Source organism: Lethenteron reissneri, chromosome 24 (assembly GCF_015708825.2).
Source record: "Lethenteron reissneri isolate LAM-NWPU_2019-01 chromosome 24, ASM1570882v1, whole genome shotgun sequence".
Classification (NCBI taxonomy): domain Eukaryota; kingdom Metazoa; phylum Chordata; class Hyperoartia; order Petromyzontiformes; family Petromyzontidae; genus Lethenteron; species Lethenteron reissneri.
In genome coordinates, this window is record NC_083802.1 from 5,572,899 (window position 1) to 5,595,852 (window position 22,954).

Sequence of the window (22,954 nt, forward strand, 5' to 3'; positions counted from 1 at the left end):
GTTTCATAACACCACTTGTGCACAGGGACATTGCACAAACAGCAGAAAAATTATGACACTGTTACCTTGTTTTTTTTATATTCACGGCAAGCATAACTACACAATCATTTTTAAATCTCAGAACATGATGATCATCGACTTTTGTTTTGCTATAATTTGTGCAGTATATAATTGAAATTGCCCTTTACTTAGGTCGGGCCAAAAGTCAGGACACGTAGGCTTATTTAATTTATTTGAACACGAGATTTGAAGCTTTTGTGACCGCAGTAATTACTCTTGGTTCTTTCAACAAAGCCACGTCGAAAGAAAATAGATTAAATAACAGATTACGACGTTTCGATTGCAACACAAGCAATCGTCATCAGGTAGAGCTACATTTGAGAGAGAGACAAAACACAGACACGGTGTCTCTGTGTTGTGTCTCTCTGCTTGTGTATCTGTCTGTGTGTCTCCGTGTCTGTGTTGTGTCTCTCTCTCAAATTTAGTTCTACTTGATGACGATTGCTTGTGTTGCAATCGAAACGTCGTATTCTATTATTTAATTTATTTTCTTTCTACGTGACTTTACTGACAGAACCAAAAAGTTATTTGAACACTGCCATTAAAACATTTTAATTGTGGATTTTTTTCAGTTAATATTTAATCTATTATCATTATTAATATCTATTTGTTTTCTTCCAGTGAGGTCATCTCAAATCTGTTGCTTACCAAACTCGACCAAGAACCCTGAATGAATTGGGACAAAATAATTGACGAATGTTTAAACATTAGCTTCAAAAAACAAGTCCCAAATTAATTTCAAGATAATTATTGCATACATTGATGTTAATGGACGTCAGTTTGGACATTGTTGAATTAAACGAAATAGCCCTATGTGATATGTTAATATAAATATAATAACCTTGTGTGTCCTGACCTATTGGCCACGCTGTACACTTTTCACAGCCACGAAGCAGAATCACGTGCATAAGCAAATGCCGTATTGGTAAGGCTGAGAATGAAATTACATTTAGATTTAAAGCTTTCGTGGCTGCAAGGATTCATCTTCTTGGTTCTTTCGGTAAAGTCACGTAGAAGGGAAATAATAAAATAATAAAAATAAAACATATTTATTATGTTCTACGTGACTTTACGTAGAAGGGCAATAATAAAATAATGAAAATAAAACACAATAAATATGTTTTTTTTTATTAGAACCAAGAAAATGAAATTGCACTCGCGCTTATACTGGCAAAGGGGTGGCTCTCATCTCCAATGCCGACCCTGAGATTGTGGTGCAAATTCCACATTCCTCTGCCATGATATATCCACCACTGCCTGGTGGATATTCTTCGATGAGGCACAGCTTTTAATGTGCCAATGAATCTTGCGAGCCACGTAGTTGTGAGGGGCTTCACTGGATAGGGACGCCCATTCATCCACCCGCACGCAGCAGCGTGGTGCAACATGACACGTGGTGGACAATCCACAGTGAGCTTACGTGTCCTGTAGGTGAGTACCCATGGTACTCAATGTTGTAGAGACTCCAGAGTGACACATGGCCTGCGATGACCCTGGATTTTAACAGTCTCATTGATTGAGAGCTTACCGAGCTAGGCCCAGAGGTTTGCCCAGAGGCTGGGAAGGATTTGTATTACAGTGATTGTGTTGTGCAGTCCAACAGAGAGTGGCTGGCGAGATACCTCAATGTCAGATATTAATCTTTCAATACGTTTAAGTGTGTTTCGTTCCTATTACAGTATATCAGGTTTCAACTCCATAACACGACACTCACCTCGTTCTATTTTGTACTGAACGTTGTTTTTGTATCCATGGTGCATGGTCATGGTGTGTTGCTTATCGAACGGTTCACGTGGCTAGTTTGGCAGTGTCTCTGTGACCTGCTGCTGTGTTGGCAAATTTGATCACGTCAGGTGTGCCCTCACATCGTAAAACCGTGCCTCCACCAGAAGACGATATTATGTTTCATGCCTATTGACGTCATTACACACACATCGCATAAAAGCATATACATGTTTATACTTATACGCAGTGGCGAGATGTTGACTACCTCGCCTGGTATGCATGAGATCGGCGGGTTCGATCCCGACCCTGACACCTGTACTGTGTATTTGGAATTTGCATGTTCTCCCCGTAGTCGCGTGGATTTTTCTTCGGTTTCCTCCGGTTTTTCCTCCACATTTAGAAACATGCTTTGAGAATATGTGGCTGCTATAAATGTCCACATGATAAGCCACTTCGTTGAGCTGTCAGTTGTGGCCAAGGTGGCTTCCGAAAAAGAGTGGGGCTTACCTGGTAACTAATCATATATCAATATATCGTTTAGTTATGGCATTGAATAAGAAAATGCAATTGCTGAAAGTGGCGGTGCAATGATTAGCACTCTGCACTATGAACCCAGCGACCTGAGTTTGATTTGGCGATCATGATCAACATCAGTGGGGAACCCTCTTACACCAACACGCATTGACCAGCAGGGTGAAGTATGGTCAAACAACTCCCATGACCAACATGGCATGAGGAAGCCTTCATCCAGCTGGGGATTTATGAAGAGCTACGAGTTGTCATTTACTTGGAATAAGAATCGATACAATATAAAACGGAGCAATATTGCAGGCATAACTTTAATTCGAATCACATTTTAAAGGAATGGAATTCTATTGTAGAATAATATGTAAATTATGTCATGGTCGTACACATGGTTCTTTAACACATGTATCCTCTCCCAATTCTCCCCTCCAGGAATTCTGTGTAAGGTTGTGAGTGACCTGTCCTGCATTCCAATAGCACACCGCTGGGAAGCAGGCGATAAATGACAATGCCCAACACCGGTGGCCGTGCATTTCCAAACCTGGTAAAGCCTGCTGCATAAAAGCCTCAAAGCGGACTACATCATCATCTATCTACTGCTGGATGAAGAGCCTCCCCACATACCCTTCACATTTCCGCGATGCCCACAATCCATCTCGCTCCCACACACGAAGCGGATCCCATTGCTCCATCTCCACGAGAACATTTATTTTCCTGTGTTGCCTGCCATTCCATTGCCAGTCTCGTCCATTTGACGTGGCTTACCAAAACCCGCTTACTTTTATAAACAGTCAACGTGATCTCTCTCCGATTGCACTTGTTCCCCAGATTCATGTGTTTCCCTTTCTCTCGGTGTAATTCACAACTTGCACCTTCCCGGGTTACTTTCATACTTTCATCCTTTGTTTCATTTTCTGACAATGTCCATACGTATGATCCGTAATGTCATAGCAGATCGTAGAAAGTAATTAAAAATGTGATGCTCTTCATTATCAAAATAATTTTTCTCCCCCCCCCCCCCCCAAAACATTTCACCCAGCTCTCACTCGCCTCATAATTGCATGGCATTATATCCCAATTTGCTTCCAATAATCGTCGTGGATATAATGGTGGTGCTAATCCATTGAGGGCCCCAACAATACATTATTTTTGAATGCCTCACGTGACTATAAACATTATACGCTGGACAATCGAACAAATGCAGTTTTATCACGTTTGCGTGAAATCATTTAATTAATAGACAAATTACAACATTACCGTTAGTCAGCGTATTAGAATAATGATCCCTTTGACTTTGAAATCAGAATCTGAGTTCAAGCTGATATTAGATGCCCCCTAATTTTTGTTTGAATGCAGGCCCCCTTGAGCCATTTGGGGGGCTAAGCTTTTGCTTATCCATAGCACCATCACTGCCAAGGTGTCCACATTATGTACACCGAGGGTAATCTTCTGGTCAAATGCTGTGCTGTTGCCTCTCCACAGGCCTTCAGCACAAGGGAAAACAGGATTAACAACATGAACGAAATCTAATCTGTGTTTTGATAGTGTCAGTATTGTCACAAGCAGGCGTATCCTTTGTGTGAACTGTCGTTTACTGCATAACAATGAATGCATGATGAATGTAGACATTTATAATAATGCTTTTGGCCCTTGAAACAAGATTAGTATAATTGAATACAGAAAAAATTAGCCGTGATCAGGAATCAAACCGTAGTTGCGTGATTTGCAGTGCAGGGCACTCACCAATGTACTAAGCATTGCCAAAGTACATTTAATATTTTCGTTTTCAAATGAAGATGCACATAAATTACCGCTTCTACATCAGTGGATGTGTGGCCACATGGGAGTGGCTATGAATGCCCTCAGGAAACACAATGCTTAAAATCTACACCGTAATTATACGAACGTAAAATAATATAGCCAATGACAATGCGAGCCTTTGTAGTGGATGTCTCTTAATTTACTAAATAATTACAGCAATGGTTTGTATAAAACCCAGCAGGCTTGTTCATGATCTAATGAATTCTACCGTATGCCAATTGTGGTACTGCCCTGGAAATGATTTTCATGCTTGCTGCTGTGTGTAATGCTGTCTTGCTGCATGGTTATAGTGGAAAGCATGACAGTAATTTGCTGAGAGTTCATTCCTTTATTTTTTAAAATTTCGATCGTAATAACACAATCTTTGCAGCAGGGAGTGAGCGAATGAGGTCATGAACTAAACTGTAGAAAAAAACAGATTGAAACAGTCTTACCGGGCCTGCACCATCCATGCACGGACAAACATTCACAATGTTTGTATTTTAATCATACACTGCATCCAGTTTTTGGAGACAGTACTTGACGCTTATGTCGCTGTACACGGACCTCCAGCAAAGCACTTCTAATCTGCTACCTGGTAACTGTCAGATTCGGTTTTCTGTGGAGTACCAGTTGGTCTGAAATGTATCCTGATTGCAGCAAAGTGGCTCTTCCTGTTATCCACGAATTCACAGCAGATAAGAGGAGGTTAAAACAAGCAATTATGATGATGATGCCGTATTGTCACTGTGTAGGTTATCACGGGTTTGCTGCTCTACATATTCTCCCGTGTGTTTTCGGTTTTTACCGCTTGTTGTTTGGCACGATGTCCAACGTTTCGCTCCACGTTCTGAGACCTGCCACCGCTCCACGTACTGGCAGATTCTCCACGTAGAGCGAAACTTCACTCCGAACAGCAAGAATCACAACCCAAAGACACATCGAATATACTATTGTTTCCGAATTTCATTGTATTTTAGAATCATTGTTAGTCGTCTTTTTATGGCTAGGGTTAAAACACCCTCGCAATAGGGAAAAAGAGAAAATAAATGCAACGTGTGATCCGTAACATATCCAACAGTTATAAGATGTAAGTATAGCAATAAAAGGACCATAATTTAAACATGTAACATGCACAGTATTCGCTCATTCTCGACGAGAGAGAGAGCCACTGACTGAGAGGAGCCACAGGTAAAGGCAGTAGACACGTGGTAAGCAGGTTGCTAACAACAATTGCCCAAGCTCTGCGGTCCTCTACATGTGAATGCGTTATCGGCCAATTAAAGAGTGCATACATGTGGGATGAAACTGGAGGCACCGTGAGAAAAACCACGCGTGCAAGGGGCAACACTCTATCCCCCATCCAGTCGGAACAGGCTGGGTGAAATGTTTTTGGAGTCCACATTTTTGCTCTACCAACTTTCTCCTGACCAGTCAGGGTTATGGCACCTCCTCAACGCCCACAGGAAAGGGGGTTATCGCAACATTTGTACGAACCGCCAACCCTCGCCTGCACAGTGCTGGATTACAGGCGTGTGCCTCCACCACCTATCTTCCTCAAATTAACGCTATCACTGACAGATGCAGTGACACGATACTTTCATTTCCTGCTGCAAGTAGCACATTTATTGCGGTGTGAAATATAATATAGCCTTGCATTGTCCTGCTTTTGTGAATTATACGGTCTTTAACATCCACTTGAAACCACGACCGCATCCATTTAAAATCCCCAACTCAATGCAGTATCTATCACCACATTTTAGAATGTTTGTAAAATGTGTAACTGAACGTGCAAGTTTTTACCCTTTTAACTGGTACAAAACTGACACCTTTATTCAAGGCATCATGTTTGCAATGACCACAACACAAGTAGTCAAAAAAGCAAACAAAAAGAAGCAACTCTGATAAGGATGATAATATGCACTGTCCTGCATATTATCATCCTTATCAGAGTTGCTTCTTTTTGTTTGCTTTTTTGACTACTTGTGTTGTGGTCATTGCAAACATGATGCCTTGAATAAAGGTGTCAGTTTTGTACCAGTTAAAAGGGTAAAAACCTACTATTATATTTTGCCACTGGTAAAAGAGATCTCATAGTGAACGTGCAAGCTTCTACTAGTTCTGAAATCACCACATTGGTCAATGTAGTCTCATTGTAAGATGAAATGATAACTGTGGGAAGGTTGCAGGACAATAACAGTATGCCCCGGGAGAATAAAACTAATGTTTAGAATGTATTACGTTAATAAACTTCAACGATTACAAGAAAGCCATTTGCACCGTCTCGCCTATTAATTGTAATTTGAACAGCATACACTATTGTGAACACCATCGTTGACTACGATACTGTACTTTGTTTCACGATATCTGTTTCAAATAATGTAACGGAAAAATAATTATATATTGTAATCCTACAGAACATTACATAACGCAACTTCCAAGAATATGTTTCCAAATATTGTACATGAAACATTAGGCTACTCAAATTATATGAATAGAAAAATCCTTATCATTCACTGCATCCTTATGTGCTTATACTGGTAGGAACGAAATGAACCAGACCACCAATAGATTAATGTGTCCGTCCGTCCGTCCGTGGGAGGGGTGGTGTTGAGGGTGGTGTTGGAAATGAAAGACTACGAGTCTTTAAATCTCACAGCGTTTCTTGTCAAAACAAACACTTTTAATTAACGTTACACTAGAATACAGTATTTTTTTCTTTAACTCCTCTATACCCGGTCGATATATCTGTACCGGTACTAAGTATTATTCCTACCAGCCCACCCCGCAGGGTCCTGTTTTTAAAAGGACAAAAATATAAGACATTGCGTTGAGTGGCATAATTGTTTTAAAGGAGGCATCATTTGTATTTGTTATCTGGCATCTTTGGGTGGTGCATGCCTGTGGTGCAGTGCTTTGGAGGCGAGGGGGTTAGTGGCTCACACTTATACTGGTAGGAACGAAGTGGACCAGACCACCAATAGATTCATGTGTCCGTCCGTCCGTCCGTCCGTCCGTCCGTGGGAGGGGTGGTGTTGAGGGTGGTGTTGGAAATGAAAGACTACGAGTCTTTAAATCTCACAGCGTTTCTTGTCAAAACAAACACTTTTAATTAACGTTACACTAGAATACAGTATTTTTTTCTTTAACTCCTCTATACCCGGTCGATATATCTGTACCGGTACTAAGTATTATTCCTACCAGCCCACCCCGCAGGGTCCTGTTTTTAAAAGGACAAAAATATAAGACATTGCGTTGAGTGGCATAATTGTTTTAAAGGAGGCATCATTTGTATTTGTTATCTGGCATCTTTGGGTGGTGCATGCCTGTGGTGCAGTGCTTTGGAGGCGAGGGGGTTAGTGGCTCACACTTATACTGGTAGGAACGAAGTGGACCAGACCACCAATAGATTCATGTGTCCGTCCGTCCGTCCGTCCGTCCGTCCGTGGGAGGGGTGGTGTTGAGGGTGGTGTTGGAAATGAAAGACTACGAGTCTTTAAATCTCACAGCGTTTCTTGTCAAAACAAACACTTTTAATTAACGTTACACTAGAATACAGTAATTTTTTCTTTAACTCCTCTATACCTGGTCGATATCTCTGTACCGGTACTAAGTATTATTCCTACCAGCCCACCCCGCAGGGTCCTGTTATTTGAGAAAACGCTCAAACCTGCTGGGCTGCCAGATGGCCAGCAGGCAATACAGAAAGTAAATCTGTTAACCCATCTGGACGGACAAATATCATCCCCGTCTCCACGTTACAGGGTTTCTCTGGGTACTCAAGTTGATGAAATAGATGGCCAACGTTACAATGCATGACCCACTTGAAAAGAGTCTCAGAGACTCCGGGGCAATTAACTGAGTACATAAATGACATTGGGAAAAAATTACTTGAAAAAAGATTGCATGCTTAAAAATTACTCTTATTGTCTGCAAAGTTAATACTTTCTGAAATGTGGAAACTCTTCTTTATGTTCTAGATTTGAAGTTTTTGTGACTGCAAGGATTCATACTCTTTGGTTTTTTCGGTAAAGTCACGGAGGTAGCTTGTGTTGCCTCCGAAACGTCGTGATTTAATTTAGTTGTTTTTTTATCTTCTTTCTGTCATGGATTCCTTGATAACTGGAACAATATGGCATTTCTATTAAGTTTAAAGGCATTCTTTCTGGGACAATTTTCAATGGGAAATTGAACACGTTGCTTAATTTCAAGTGCTTTGGAGCTATGCATTACAGTATTTTTTCTGTAATAGTATGCACAGCATAAACTATTTTATCTACAACCTATTTTCTGACAACTTTTATACGCTGGACCTATGTTGTCTACATACATTCCAATATCCATTGCCCCTATTCTGTCTATTATCTGCGATTTTACCAAATGAATAGAGTTCATTGGCAAAGTCATATTATTCATCATATTGTGTTTTTTGTGAACAATAGTAAATTCACGGAATAACATCACGGATATTGGGATCTGCAATGTCCATCCCCAACATCATCGTCGATAAGAGGAGTTCCACTGTTGAAGTCTTTAAATGATCTTCAAATGTTGATGCTTAAGCGTTATTAATCATTGTCCTTCTCGTATTATGTAACGCTTTGGATGGGGTTGTGACTGACCTTTCATCATTCTTGTAAATCAGCTTAAGGTTGAATGTTTTTTTACCCACGTAAACAAAAAAACATTTCACAAAAAATCAATCACATGTTTGTGTAATCCAGGTCTGCATTGCAACAAGAGGAAGCCTCAATGAACACGTTTAATTTGTGATACTATGTTGTCAGTGGGGTACAAGCACAAATAAACACACTCAACATTTATGCGCTATGAAGAAGGTCCTTTTCTAGAAACGTCGATTCATCTTTTCTTTCCCCTTTTAAGGCAACGATGTTATTGGTGAATGTGTTCAGTTTTTTTGCCCATAAGTTCAATGGAATTGCGATCAATATCAGAAACGTAAAGCGGGCTTATTCAAGCTAAAAACAAGAGCAAGAAAATCAGAAAGCCAACAGCGTAGTATGTGCATGGTTTAAAAAAAAAGATTCCATTCGGAACATGCAGTACCTCTGTTCCCCATTAAGTCCTTCACTGCATACAGCTCAGGATGGAATGCGTGTGATGATGGTGTGTGTGTTGTGCTTGTGCGTGCATGATATGCCTGTGACGTCTGTCTGTCATGTTCCTATGCATACTGTACAGTATATGTGTGTGTGATATCAATATTGATCAATATCGTGACGTGTGTATGTACAATATGTATTGGGGGGGCGGTCGTGTAGCGGGTTATCGCTGCGCCGCAAACCCGGCACCTCGAGTTCGATTCCCGATCAAGGCCAAAGTCGCCACCAATGACGATTATATCTGAACCGGTCCTGCCCCCACCCCCCTAGGTCCACTCAGCCTCAATCAAATGAGTACCCCGGCGTGTAAACATCGCCACTGGATGAGTAACAAAGGTGGCCGGACGTGGTTACTATCCTAAACCCACTGCTCAGGGCTATACGGCGGCGTGTCTTTGGTGTGTAGCAATCACAAACGCGTCTGTCTGCCTTCGTAACAACGCCAGCGGACACTTGGCCCAACAGCCTCGCGTTGTCTTACACGGGGCAGCTTTGTCTTTGTGTGCGTGGTGTGTTGACGAATATGATGGTGATGATGATGGTGGTGATGATGGTGGTGGTGGTGATGATGCGGCCCTTCGCGTGTGCGTCACGGGAGGAAGAACGCGCACACCCCACTACCACCCCCCACCCCCAACCCCCCACTACTACCACCTACCACCCCCCACCACCACCCCCACCACCACCCCCCACTACCACCCCCCACCACCACCCCCCACCACCAACTCCCCACTACCACCCCCACTACCACCCCCCACCACCAACCCCCCACCACCAACCCCCCACTACCACCCCCCACCACCACCACCCCCCACCACCAACTCCCCACTACCACCCCCCACTACCACCCCCCACCAACAACCCCCCACCACCACCCCCCACCACCCCAACTACCAACCCCCCCACCTCCAACCCCTCCACCTCCAACCCCCCCCCCACCTTCAACCCCACCTCCAACCCCCCCCCCACCAACACCAACCCCCCCCCCACCTCCAACCCCCACCTCCAACCCCCCCCACCAACACCAACCCCCCCCACCTCCAACCCTCCCCACCTCCAACCCCCCCACCACCCCCACCCCATAAAGAGGGGGTGATCTGCCCCCACCCCCACCCCCCACCACCACCCCCCACCACCAACTCCCCACTACCACCCCCACTACCACCCCCCACCACCAACCCCCCACCACCAACCCCCCACTACCACCCCCCACCACCACCACCCCCCACCACCAACTCCCCACTACCACCCCCCACTACCACCCCCCACCAACAACCCCCCACCACCACCCCCCACCACCCCCACTACCAACCCCCCCACCTCCAACCCCTCCACCTCCAACCCCCCCCACCTTCAACCCCACCTCCAACCCCCCCCCCCCACCAACACCAACCCCCCCCCACCTCCAACCCCCACCTCCAACCCCCCCCACCAACACCAACCCCCCCCACCTCCAACCCTCCCCACCTCCAACCCCCCCACCACCCCCACCCCATAAAGAGGGGGTGATCTGCCCCCACCCCCACCCCCCACCACCACCCCCCACCACCAACTCCCCACTACCACCCCCACTACCACCCCCCACCACCAACCCCCCACCACCAACCCCCCACTACCACCCCCCACCACCACCACCCCCCACCACCAACTCCCCACTACCACCCCCCACTACCACCCCCCACCAACAACCCCCCACCACCACCCCCCACCACCCCCACTACCAACCCCCCCACCTCCAACCCCTCCACCTCCAACCCCCCCCACCTTCAACCCCACCTCCAACCCCCACCAACACCAACCCCCCCCCACCTCCAACCCCCCCCACCTCCAACCCCCCCACCACCCCCACCCCATAAAGAGGGGGTGATCTGCCCCCACCCCCACCACGCGCACAGCGAGAGCGACTCACGCTGCTGCTGCTGCTGAACCCTCCTCCACCCGCCACGCATCACTCGCACTCCGCGCGTGTTACCAAGTAGCCTGTGGCACACAGCACCACCACCACCATCACGAGCAGCTGTCGTGCACGGGGTGATGATGTTGATGGTGTCGATGTTGTTGTTGTTGACGAAGTGAGAGATCGGTGGGCACGACACGGATGGTAAATGTACACGGCGCACGGCCCGGAGCCTCCGAGCAGAGACGTCAAGCAGTGACCTCATCGTCATCGTCAACCTCCTCCTCAATCTCTTCCTCCTCATCGTCAACCTCCTCCCGGGATTCGCCAAAGACGAGGAGAGCCCACAGAGTCCATGGCCGACCCGGTGTTTGATAGTAAAGAGAGGTGAGAGACAAAGACGCGCCGTGGTTTTTGCCCCGTAGCCATCGCCGCGATGCGCGCTTCTCTAGTTTTAATAGGGGACGCACACACGTTCAAGTGTGTGATGGTGATGATGGTGATGCCAATGACTGTGTGTGATGGTGATGATGGTGATGGTGGTGATGCCTATGACTGTGTGTGATGGTGGTGGTGATAATGGTGATGCCTATGACTGTGTGTGATGGTGGTGATGATGGTACAGGCGGTGATGATGGTGGTGGTGATAATGGTGATGCCTATGACTGTGTGTGTTGGTGGTGATGATGGTACAGGCGGTGATGATGGTGGTGGTGATAATGGTGATGCCTATGACTGTGATGGTGATGATGATGGTACAGGCGGTGATGATGGTGGTGGTGATAATGGTAATGCCTATGACTGTGTGTGATGGTGATTATGTTACAGGCGGTGATGAAGGTGGTGATGCCTATGACTGTGTGTGATAGTGGTGATGATGGTACAGGCGGCGATGATGATGATGGTAATGACTGTGTGTGGTGGTGATGGTAATGACTGTGTGATGGTGGTGGTGGTGATGGTATAATGACTGTGATGGTGGTGATGACTGTGTTTGATGATGGTGATGACTGTGTGATGATGGTGATGACTGTGTGTGATGATGATGGTGATGATGATGGTTATGACTGTGTGATGATGATGCCTGTGTGTGATGGTAATGACTGTGTGATGGTAATAACTGTGTGTGATGGTGATGACTGTGTGTGATGGTGCGGATGCTGGCGGTGGTTGATGATACACAATAATCACGTCTCTGTGCGTGATGGCGATGCTGCTGTTACTGCTGATGATGACTATCCAGTAACTATGTTACTATGCTACTGGATAGTTTATCTTACTGGATAGTTTATCTTACTGGATGTGATTGGTGGTGGTGAGGGTTGCCACCCGTTCTAATGCCCCCAGTGTTGCCCTCTGGTCCGGTGCTGGGGGTGGGCCACGTTTTAAAGCCCCCAGATGTGTTTTTGTGCCCCGTTGCATAATCGTGAAACATCGCGTGATACGTCTGGGATTTGTGGGTTTTTGGTTTTAATTACCTCCAAGATGATGGCAACTTTCTCGGTGCTTGTTGATTTTGGTGGTGGTGGTGGGACGCCTCGCAGAGTCTCAAGACTCTTTTAATTGTCACGAGGAGGGTCCTGCGGTGGGATGTATGGCCACGTTTGGGTTGATCTCTTGTTGATGTGAGAGTTTGTGGTGGACGACAAACCGGAAGAAAAAGAAGACCCCCACCACCAACATCATCGCCATCATACCCTGTCGACCCGTGCGGGTTTATACCACGAATTCTTGTACAGGAGGTACATTGAGTTTTCAGAGCCACATGGCGCACAGGCGTTTCAATTAACAAAAAAACACGTTGTGGGTTTGTGTTGTGTTTCTCTCCCTTGCGATGGGACTTTGTAGGATTTTATAAGGGGCACGGGGGTGACCAATAAGGTCTGGATTGGTCTAAGGTAGGGCACTACTAATTAGGGGTTCACGGTATGCTAATCGGGTGTTTCTCTTGAGAACAATACCGGAGTTGTTTGTGTACGTTGTGCGTACAATTCACGTGTGTGTGTCTGTGTGTGTGTCTCCGTGTGTGTCTGTGTGTGTGTCTCTGTGTGTGTATCTGTATGTGTATATCTGTGTGTGTATCTGTATGTGTATATTTGTGTGTCTGTATGTGTATATTTGTGTGTGTGTGTGTGTATCTTTGCGTGTGTTTGTGTGTGTATGTGTATCTTTGTGTGTCTGTGTATCTTTGCGTGTATTTGTGTCTGTGTGTCTTTGTGTGTGTCTGTGTGTATGTGTGTCTGTGTGTGTGTCTGTGCCACCCAACTCGGCCACCCGAGTTCAATTACTGCCCGTGGCCACCACCAGCCGGGGATTTCCATCTGGGGGGGTGGAGTGGGGAGGCCTTCCCCATTTAGGTCAGCTCGGCCTCAAAATTAGTACTGCAAACATCGCCACTTGGGGGGGGGGGGGGGGGGGGGAGACAAAGGCAGTCGGGCGTGGATGCCGTCCCACTCACAAGCCCCTCGTATACCGTGCCGGCCTTCACAGATGTTGCCACTCACAAACAGTACAGTGCTTGCCCATACAGTCTGTTGTTACAGGCTACACGTGGATTCGTTTTCTTGTGTGGTGCGTTTTTAATATACCGTACTGTACACGTGTGTTTACACGTGTGTGTGTGTGGTGTATGTCCATGTGCTTTAATGTGTATGTACAGCATGTCTGCTTTGTGTGTGTCTTTGCTTGTGTAATCGCGTACACATCTACATAAGCGTGTCCATCAGATGTGCGTATGTAGCAAGCTGTCGCCAGAACGCGTGACCTTCAAGTGCACCTAGCCTGGCACTAAGGCTGTTGATGTACAATGCTTTTAAGCACGCGTGCTATGTGTACTTGTGTGTGTCCCATACAAGTCCACAGGACACGTGTGCACCCTCACGGTTTAGACACGGGTCTGCGTGCGCCTGCCAACCCATGCTGGCCAGCGTGGTGAAGTATGGTCAAATAACCCCCCCCACACACACACACAATCCGCTGGGCGTTGTGGGGGGCCCTCATCCCCGTCCCACGGTAGGTTCACAAGAGGGGGTTGCCCCCATTTAAAGGGTTAAACTTGCTGGGTTTTGTTTGTTTACACAGGGCAGAACCTGTGCACACACAGTGCACCTAGCCTGACACTGTGGTGACGTCACGGTGACTTAGCAGAGAATGTTGGATGCAGTCGACTTGTCCTTGGTGTGTGCCAGTGCTTGTGTAGTACTGTAGGTCTCTCTGTGTGTGTGTGGGGGGGGGACACCATGCTGTTTGTCACGATTTGTCTGAACCGGGCCGAGGACTCAACCTTAAACGAGTAACCTGATGGGCACCTCCCAATAGCACCGATGTGTACGTACGGTGCGAAAGAAGTTCAAGCTACACGCATAAACGTCAGCCCTGGGGAGACAAAGGCGGGCTGGCCGTGGGGCTGCTCACTCACACCCCCCTCGTGTGCCCTGCCGGCCTTCATAGGTGCTCGCTAACAGCACCAACATTCAGCTGAAGGGCTTTATGCTGTTTGTGAAATTGCACTCCGTTGCTGTACGCAATTGTAGAAAATTCGTGCTTTGAACAATTATTTTTTTTTATCACTTATGTATACATCACATGAGTTTCCATCATTGTGTTCCCCATGTGGCATGTACTTTTAAAATGCTGTATTCAATACATGGGTGCATTGTAGACATGTGCAATTGTACGAGTGTCCATTTGGACCGTGTCACCTAAGTTTTATCCTGAAAGCAATCTAGAGTCGAACTTATTAGCGTTAAACAACGGGTAACTACGGAGACCTCGTGGCCGTATCTCGATTTCTTCCTGCCATCTCATCGCCAGTCTGCCATAGTGGTGTTACAAGTTTATATAATGTGCGGTATCTGCTCAGGCATTGTTTACTCTATTTTTAGACTTTAATATTGCACGAGATTTCAGCGATAATATGGTACACAGTACATATCTTTAGTTACAATCTTGACTTACATGGGTCTCGATGCAAACAGCAAGTTTAATTTGTTTACTTTCCACAGACAGAGAGGCACATCGGCACATTCCAGAAGCACAAATGGAGAATTATAAAAAAAACACCCGGGCCGCTTTCAACAACAACACGAGCCTTGATAGCGAAAAACTACGAGGTTGAGCTCATTGAATTCACTCGTACACCACCACTGTTGGTAGGAGGAACTCCACGCGAGGGAGCTCTAAGAGAGCCCTTCGAGATCGTATTTTTGGCCTACTCTTCCACACTGACCCAGTAGTCTTGCAAGGGTTGGTCGGTCCCGTTGTTTAAACGTTGGATTGCAAGGCCAGTGTGCTGACCATTATTAACACCATGGCAGCATCCATATTCATTGTGCTTTTCCAGAGTTGTTGGGACGTGTTTGAATGTTAATTTTTTTCGTATTGTCAGCACAGGCATTAGCAAACGGCTTACCCTCCCTCCAAGCCAACACCCTTGAAGCAACCAACTTGTCAATGCGTAGAATGTGGAATTGTAGGATTACACACTGTACAGTACTGTGTTTTTTTTGTACGTGGGCATTGGCTTGAGAATTGGGCCATCCAGTTGTTTAAATACACAAATAGATTACCTGATGATTGGTTAAGTTAGCCGACTAATCGCGTACCATTCTTCCCACGTGCTGATCTATAGACAGGAAGTAATGGGCTGGGGTTGGTGGCTTGTTTGGGGGGGGGGGTTTCCAGCCTTCAGGAGGCAGTATGTGGGGGCAATGTCATTTTTAAAAGGGTCCGAGTAACTGACCGCAAAAAAAGTTGTATTTCTATGTTAATTGATGAATAGCCCCAGTGCTACATATCCACATGAAAACATTAATCCTGAGTAACTCCTCTTATGAATGTGGGATAATGGATAACAACATGGATTTGCCTCGTGCATGCTCCTACAGGTGAAACAAAAGCAATCGACAGGAAGCTGTGTAACTACAAACACGTGTTTTATTTCGTTTGCATCTAATTAGTGAATTGATTGGGTGCGGGTTACATATCTCACGCAAAGCACGAAAAATGCTAGAAAGTGCAAAAGAGATAGCGAGCACCTCCTGTATTACGCTGACAACATTTTTTTGAGGCTGAAGAACGGTTTTTTTATGGTGTCAGCGAGGCATTCTACTCTGATGGCAGCTGGAGAGAGGAGCAATTGGGGAGACAAGTCCAATGAGGGCGATTGCCAACATTTCAGGTGTTGCCCATGTGCTCTCCAACTGTGCACACTTGTTTTACAAATTGGCAAACAATACTCCTTTAAATAAATTACCTGTCTTTGTTATACACTGTGCAATTACCGACAATACACAATCTAGAGCCCCTTTGTCAATCCGAGGTGGTTTAAGTCCCCGCACCACGTCAGCCATTGCGGATTTTTTTTAACCATACTTCACCACGCTGGTCAGTGTGGGTTGGTGAAAGGGAGGGCAAGGCCCAGAATTGGTTCAGATGGTACCTCCGATTAGCACGGTTAGCTATGTACGGTGAGAAAGACGTTCAACATACAGTACATCTACATGGGACCTCCTTTGCCAGTACCAAAATAGAATAGATTTTTTCCCCCTTTTATCTGGCAACAAAACAGGTGTTAAGATGTTAAAACACCAAACTGAAACCTTTTACAAGGAATCATGTCTGCATTAACCACAATACTTGTGGTCAAAATGCTAACAAAAAACTACTCTGATAATATATGCATTGTCTTTGAAACTGATTGGTCCACACCAGAGACAGCTTTCTTTTGAGCCTCGTCTCAAACGGTGTTAGAAAGGCCTTTTGGCGTCCTCTGGTCTAACACCGCTTGAGAAGTGACTCAAAAGAAATCTGTCTCTGGTGTGGACCAGTTTCAAATACAATGCATGTTATCCGTGTTTTTTTTTTGCATTTTGAACACAAGTATTGTGGTTAATGCAGACATGATTGCTTGTAAAAGGTTTCAGTTTGGTGTTTTAGCAACTTAACACCTATTCTTGGTTCTTTCGGTAAAGTCACGTGACTTTTCCGAAAGAACCAAGAATATGAAGCGCTGCAGTCACGAAAGCTTTAAATCAAAACTTAACACCTGTTTTGTTGCCAGATAAAAGGGGAAAGCCCTATTCTCATACAGGACATGCATACTTTCCGAGGCTGTTAGCTGTGAGCAGGAATAAAACTCAGGCCGCCGGGTTCATTGCGCAGTGCACCACCAATCTACCCCAAACACCTTTCCAAAGTTTTCTAGCACACCAACCTAACTTTTCTAATCTACGATTGAAAGCGATGCTGATGATAGACATTGAGCAAAGCACTGTTAATCATTGTCTTAACTCGAGTTAATGAGAAGTTGGGGATAACGGGATTAATTTATTAACCTCGCCTTTGTTTTTAATTGTTTTTGTTTGAACCCATGTCCACGGTCACAACAGAGGACCCCTATACATGCAATTAAGGACAGAGTGTCTGGGGATTGTGCCCTCTCAGTAGGCGTTCCCCCCTGTTAAGGTGTACGAGGTTCATTTTGTAACCATGGAGGGGGTGGAGTGACAAAGATCACACAAAAATAGAGAAAAAGAAAGACGGTCTTCTTATTTAAATTATTAATTAATTTTTTTACGTTCCCCCGCATATTTGTATGGGGTCTTTTTCTTACTTTATTGGATAGTTTGTAGATATGTGGAAAGGCTGATCTGCAATGAGTGGAATTGAAGATCAGTTGTACCACACGGATTACTTTACATCTTGGATAAGATGATTGTGTGTAACAGGTAAAGTCTTCGACTGTAGATACACACAACTAATTTATACGCACTACGTTAAAACACCTCTTATCCGATTTTATATGGTGAGTGCTATGCTTTTACTCTGATGTCTGTTCATACTTGCATTTTTTCTTCTTTTATCCAAGCAATAAAACATCGATGAACACGGATAGTGGGTTTAATGTTACACCACTTCCGGGTCACTGCTTTTTATCCGTGCTAATGCTTTGGTAATTATAATAGGATCAATTTCGCACTCCTGGGTGACTCATTCATCCAAATATATGGAATACTCGGATTTTTTTTTAAAATATCTATTTCTGGGTCACGTTGTCCTATCTGAGCAAAGGCACGGCTAATCAGCATACATTTCTGCCATTTCCAGTTCACGCTACTTATCTGCGCTTGAGAATAATAATTATAAGCATGGCATTGGATAATAATGTTCACTTTACATAATGCAAAGCAGGGTATCTGATTTGGCAATCGAGTACTTCGCCGATTGTCGATTCGATTAGTCAACTCGTCGAATAACACAAACGTAATTGGCGGCGGTGGGGGCGGGAGAGTCTGGATTCCGTTCTTACGTGTGTGCAATTGGAACAGAGGTGATCACGGGCAGACCGAGGTGACGTAAAAAAAGAGCTTCATAGCTCATCGGATTCACCAGTCTAAATAAAGATCCTGAGATCATCGGCATCATCAGCCACATCACGTGGTTGCTCCGGGGGCTTCTTGCCTTCAGGAGGCAGAATGTCGGGGTGGCCACTTTTATTGAACACCTTGAGTGATCGAATACAAACCGAGTACCGTGCTTGATTATTATTTTTAGCAAATTCATTTACTAATTGTCCCAACTATAAATATACTACCTCCACAAATTTGATTCATGTAACATATCCTAGACGTGCACAAAATTAACACTGTTTATACAGTATTCTCCCGTTGCATCATTACGTTGGGAGCATGGAAATTGTCATTTCCCAATGGGCAACAACAGAACATGCGTGGAAAAATAAACAACGGTCATCTCAAATGCACACTTTGCATTGACAGGGATATATAGAGGCAGAGAGACGCTATGAACCCAGTGACCAGAGTTAAATTCCCAGTCACAGCTGACATCGGTGACGAGTGACATCTGAATCGGTTATGGGCAACCCCCAACCCTCACCACCATCCCACACACTGAAGCAGCAAGGTGAAATAGATTGTCAAACAACCCCCGTGACCGACAGGGTGCATACACCCTGTAAACTATTTTATATTAACATTGTTACTGTGAAAACAGGGAGCATAATAGTATTACAAGTGCAATAGCACGTGTCATACACTCGGTTTCAACACGGACAGTAGAAAGCATGGACTATTAAATAAAACTGTAGTTTGTAGATAGCGCGTCTTTAATAACCTAAAAACGGTAATAGTATAATGCAGCCATGCAATTGCTTGCTTACTCCATTCATTATGGAAGGGCCTCCATTATAGGGTATTTGGCCTACTCTTCCACACTGCGCCAAACGACTTTTGAAGAGGTGTGGATGCCCACACTTTACCCCACAACACACGATTTGCCGATTGACTAACTGTGGTGTACTGTGAGTTAGACTAGGTGGGCAGAGGTGGATTTAAGAAACATGCCCCTTTTAACTGCTGCACCAGGAGACACTCGCCGCTGTGGTTTCGTGGTTAGTACAACTGAATTGCAATCCAGAGATCCGCAAAAAACACCTATACGTTCCATGAAATCAAGGAGGGCAACTCCGTATGAGTCGAGGTGCATGTATCCAAAGGTACTTAATGAGTGGCCATTTGCTCAAAGTTATATTTAAATGCATGACATGCCTCGCATGTATCCATTGCCTTTTCAGCATGTACTCATCAGTACAGTGCTGTGCACACATTTAATCGCAATGACAAAATTTTACAAGTGGCAATGATGAAGAAGTCTTAACACTGATATAAAAAAAAATTGTTCCCTTCTTGAAATAAGATAGAAACCAGTGTGACAATTGATGAACACTTTGGGCAATGAACATCATTGTGTGAGCAGCTTGGCCTGAGCTGTATCGGCCCTAGCTCATGCTTCCTCTGGTGGCTTGCTGGTTATGAATATCGTGTTTCCCAGCAGTGCAAAATAACACTTCCCAACAGACTAAAAGCCCCCTTTATAAGTAATTATGTCTGGCCCACCTAGCCGATCACTAATTCAGCTCTCTTAGTTAACGAAGTGTCAATTAATGACTCTTTTTTTTTCCAGCAGTGACTTGGTAATTTTGCTTGTTGTGTTTATTCTGACATTGTCAGGGATGTTATGCAAGGCAATTCAGTTCACTTATGTGCCAGGAAATTAAATCATTGATGTCATGGGTGGATTGAGGAAGTGGCTTTAAACACCTATGCCACACACAATACATGCAACAGATTGATTTATTTATTTGTCAAACTTAACATTTTCAGAGGTAATAACCAGGCATAACACAATTCATAGATTAACTAGAGGTGTTACGATTCATGTCCGCAATGATGAGATGAATTGTCATGATTCGATAAAAGAATCGATTCTTTACATTTTGGTACATATAGACGGCCTCTAGCATGACGTGAACCCATTTCATACAACATGTATGTATCGAAAATTAGCCTTTTTCTTTACAATAAGGAATCTGCACGTATCATGAGCTTAATAAGAGATGTTTTTCAGAACCGATGCATCGTTCCGCCCCCTGTCGATTGTAATTGGTTATTGTGCTCTCCAATACGTGTTTTATAAATACGCACGAGATAAATCTGGTTTAAAAATCATGCAAATGTCTGAGCTTATTTTGCACCATATGTAGCCAGCTGTGCTAATCAGAGGTGCGGGGAGAAGGACAACATAAATTAAATGCGATGGTAAATGTAGGTTAATGGCTCAAACGAAACGACAAATGGGACCGTAAAAATATGAAACTAATCTAACAAAAAATTGTGACCATAAATCGTAGCTCTTGGAATCTCTGGGGATGTGAATCATTAAATTCTGAGTACTGTAGCTAAAGGTAATGCTGGTGGCATGCACTATTTATTACCCTGGGTAATGCAGCATTAGCCCGTCTTATTTTGCAGTGCCTTTCTCAATCACAGCATCAGGCGTGTAGCATTTACACAAACTATTACAGGAGGACGTCTCTTATCCGCGTTGATGTGGGGGAACAAATGTCCCAGGTCCTGTTGTCTGCGGCGTCACTCCACTTATCCACGGTAAATATCGCAGATTACTTACAGATTTCGATTTAAAGCTTTCGTGACTGCAGGGATTCATATTCTTGGTTCTTTCGGTAAAATTCTCCACGACGTTTCGATTGCAACACAAGCAATCACACCTGATGATGATTGCTTGTGTTGTAATCGAAACGTCGTGAGAATTGTATTGTTTTATTTTTATTATTTTATTATTGCCCTTCTACGTGACTTTACCAAAACAACCAAGAATATGAACTTACAGATTTTAAGATGTTTTGTCCTGTGACACGTTGTCCGTGATAAAGTTAAGGATTATTGGATGTGGATCCGCAAAGTTGGACGTCTACGTTCACTTGTAATCGCGGATAAATTGGAAGAATGGAACCGTGGAGAAGTGTTTTCTCAGACTGCAACTCCTACGGATGATAAGAGGAGTGTCGGGTAACAGGGTCATGGGCAAGAGGAGTTCTGTAATTACGTTTTGTGTGCACTTGCCTACATTCAAGCTAATATTAAGCGCACACATGACCGCATTAATGCTTGTAAGTCTTGGAAAAAAACACACACATTGCTTTTGTGAAAGTAATGTATTGTGTTTGTATTGTTGCAGAACAAGGGAAGAGCTGGCTACCAGTTCCTGTTTGTTTTGGAACCCCATACAATGGCCTATAGGTTTTATATAATGGGAAATGCAGCAGGGCAACCTGCTCACGCATGCATTGTTTACGATTTCGATTGTTTCTTGCTGTTTAGGCGACGACAAAGGCACACGGGCGCATGCCAGTAGCTCGAAAGAGAACAATGTAAAACACCCGGGCAGCTTTCAACAACACCGTCCTTGACAGCGTAAAACTCGTGGGGGGGTGATATTTTCCACTTGTACACGGGCCACCTAACAATATCCGTACCCTGTGTTCCCAGCAATGCCCACGTATGTTACACTTGATACATCACCATGGGAATTTCTCGGAAAAAATCTGTTAAATGTGCATCTCCTGCCAAAGTAGAGAGTGAGTGGAGAATATTGCGTCACCAGTCGACTGTGTACTTTCCGGCTGTGTGTTTGCAGAGATGCATATAAATAAATTGGGCAATTCATTCACGGCCCACCTTGTTATAATTGTGCAATTCGCGTGTCGCCAAATGCTATTTCTTGATGCGTTTCCGAAAACAGCAAGACTTTAATACACGTGAGATACAAAACGATTGTACTTGTGACATATTTTGTGTCGTGTTTTGAGTTTGTTGACACGTACAGCATTTGTCTTTTATTTGCATTTTGCAACTAAGTGACAACATGATGGGTAGTGCGGGGTCGTGCCGTCTCATTGATCTGGGTTTGATTCCGAGTCTGGCTTGCTGACAACTTGCCTCGATAACATAATCACTTGGCACGTTGAGTCTTGTGGGGAAATGAGAGCAGGCTGTGTTTTTCTACTTTTAGACTTTTCTAATCAAGTATCGATTCGAAATTCAATTATCATTCCTATAAAATGCCACCAAAAAACACCTCAACAATTTCCTACTCACGACAGTGCATTTTATACACACATACTGGACCAAGGTTGCACACCAAAATTCATATCCAGCACATAAAGTACAGTAGTACAACCATGTGGCTTTTTGTTTCGTGTAATATCTCACAGTTTGGCACGTGTGGTCCATACAGCCCCCATTTGTATTCCGCAGCGGCCCTGTAGTTCGTATACTTCGCTCCTAACCCGGTGACCCGAGTTCGATTGCTGGCCACGTTTAGCATTAGTGGCAAATCGTCTCAAAGTGTTGTTGTCCCGCCGCGATAGCTACTCGACCTTGCATGCGTATCCGCCGTGTCGTGTGAATATCAGCACTGGGGCGCACTGGTCACACCACACCCT

The 22,954-nt window shown here is 44.6% G+C and overlaps 1 protein-coding gene across 1 annotated transcript in view; it reads left to right on the top strand.

The window, feature by feature from the left end:
* The window catches only part of LOC133346325 (ornithine decarboxylase antizyme 2-like), a 69,887-nt gene that overhangs the window by 41,867 nt on the left and 5,066 nt on the right, over window positions 1-22,954 (top strand). Inside the window, exon 2 of the mRNA XM_061557820.1 lies at window positions 11,313-11,517. Within this exon, the coding sequence (XP_061413804.1) occupies window positions 11,313-11,517 (205 nt within the window). The remainder of the gene's footprint in view (window positions 1-11,312; window positions 11,518-22,954) is intronic.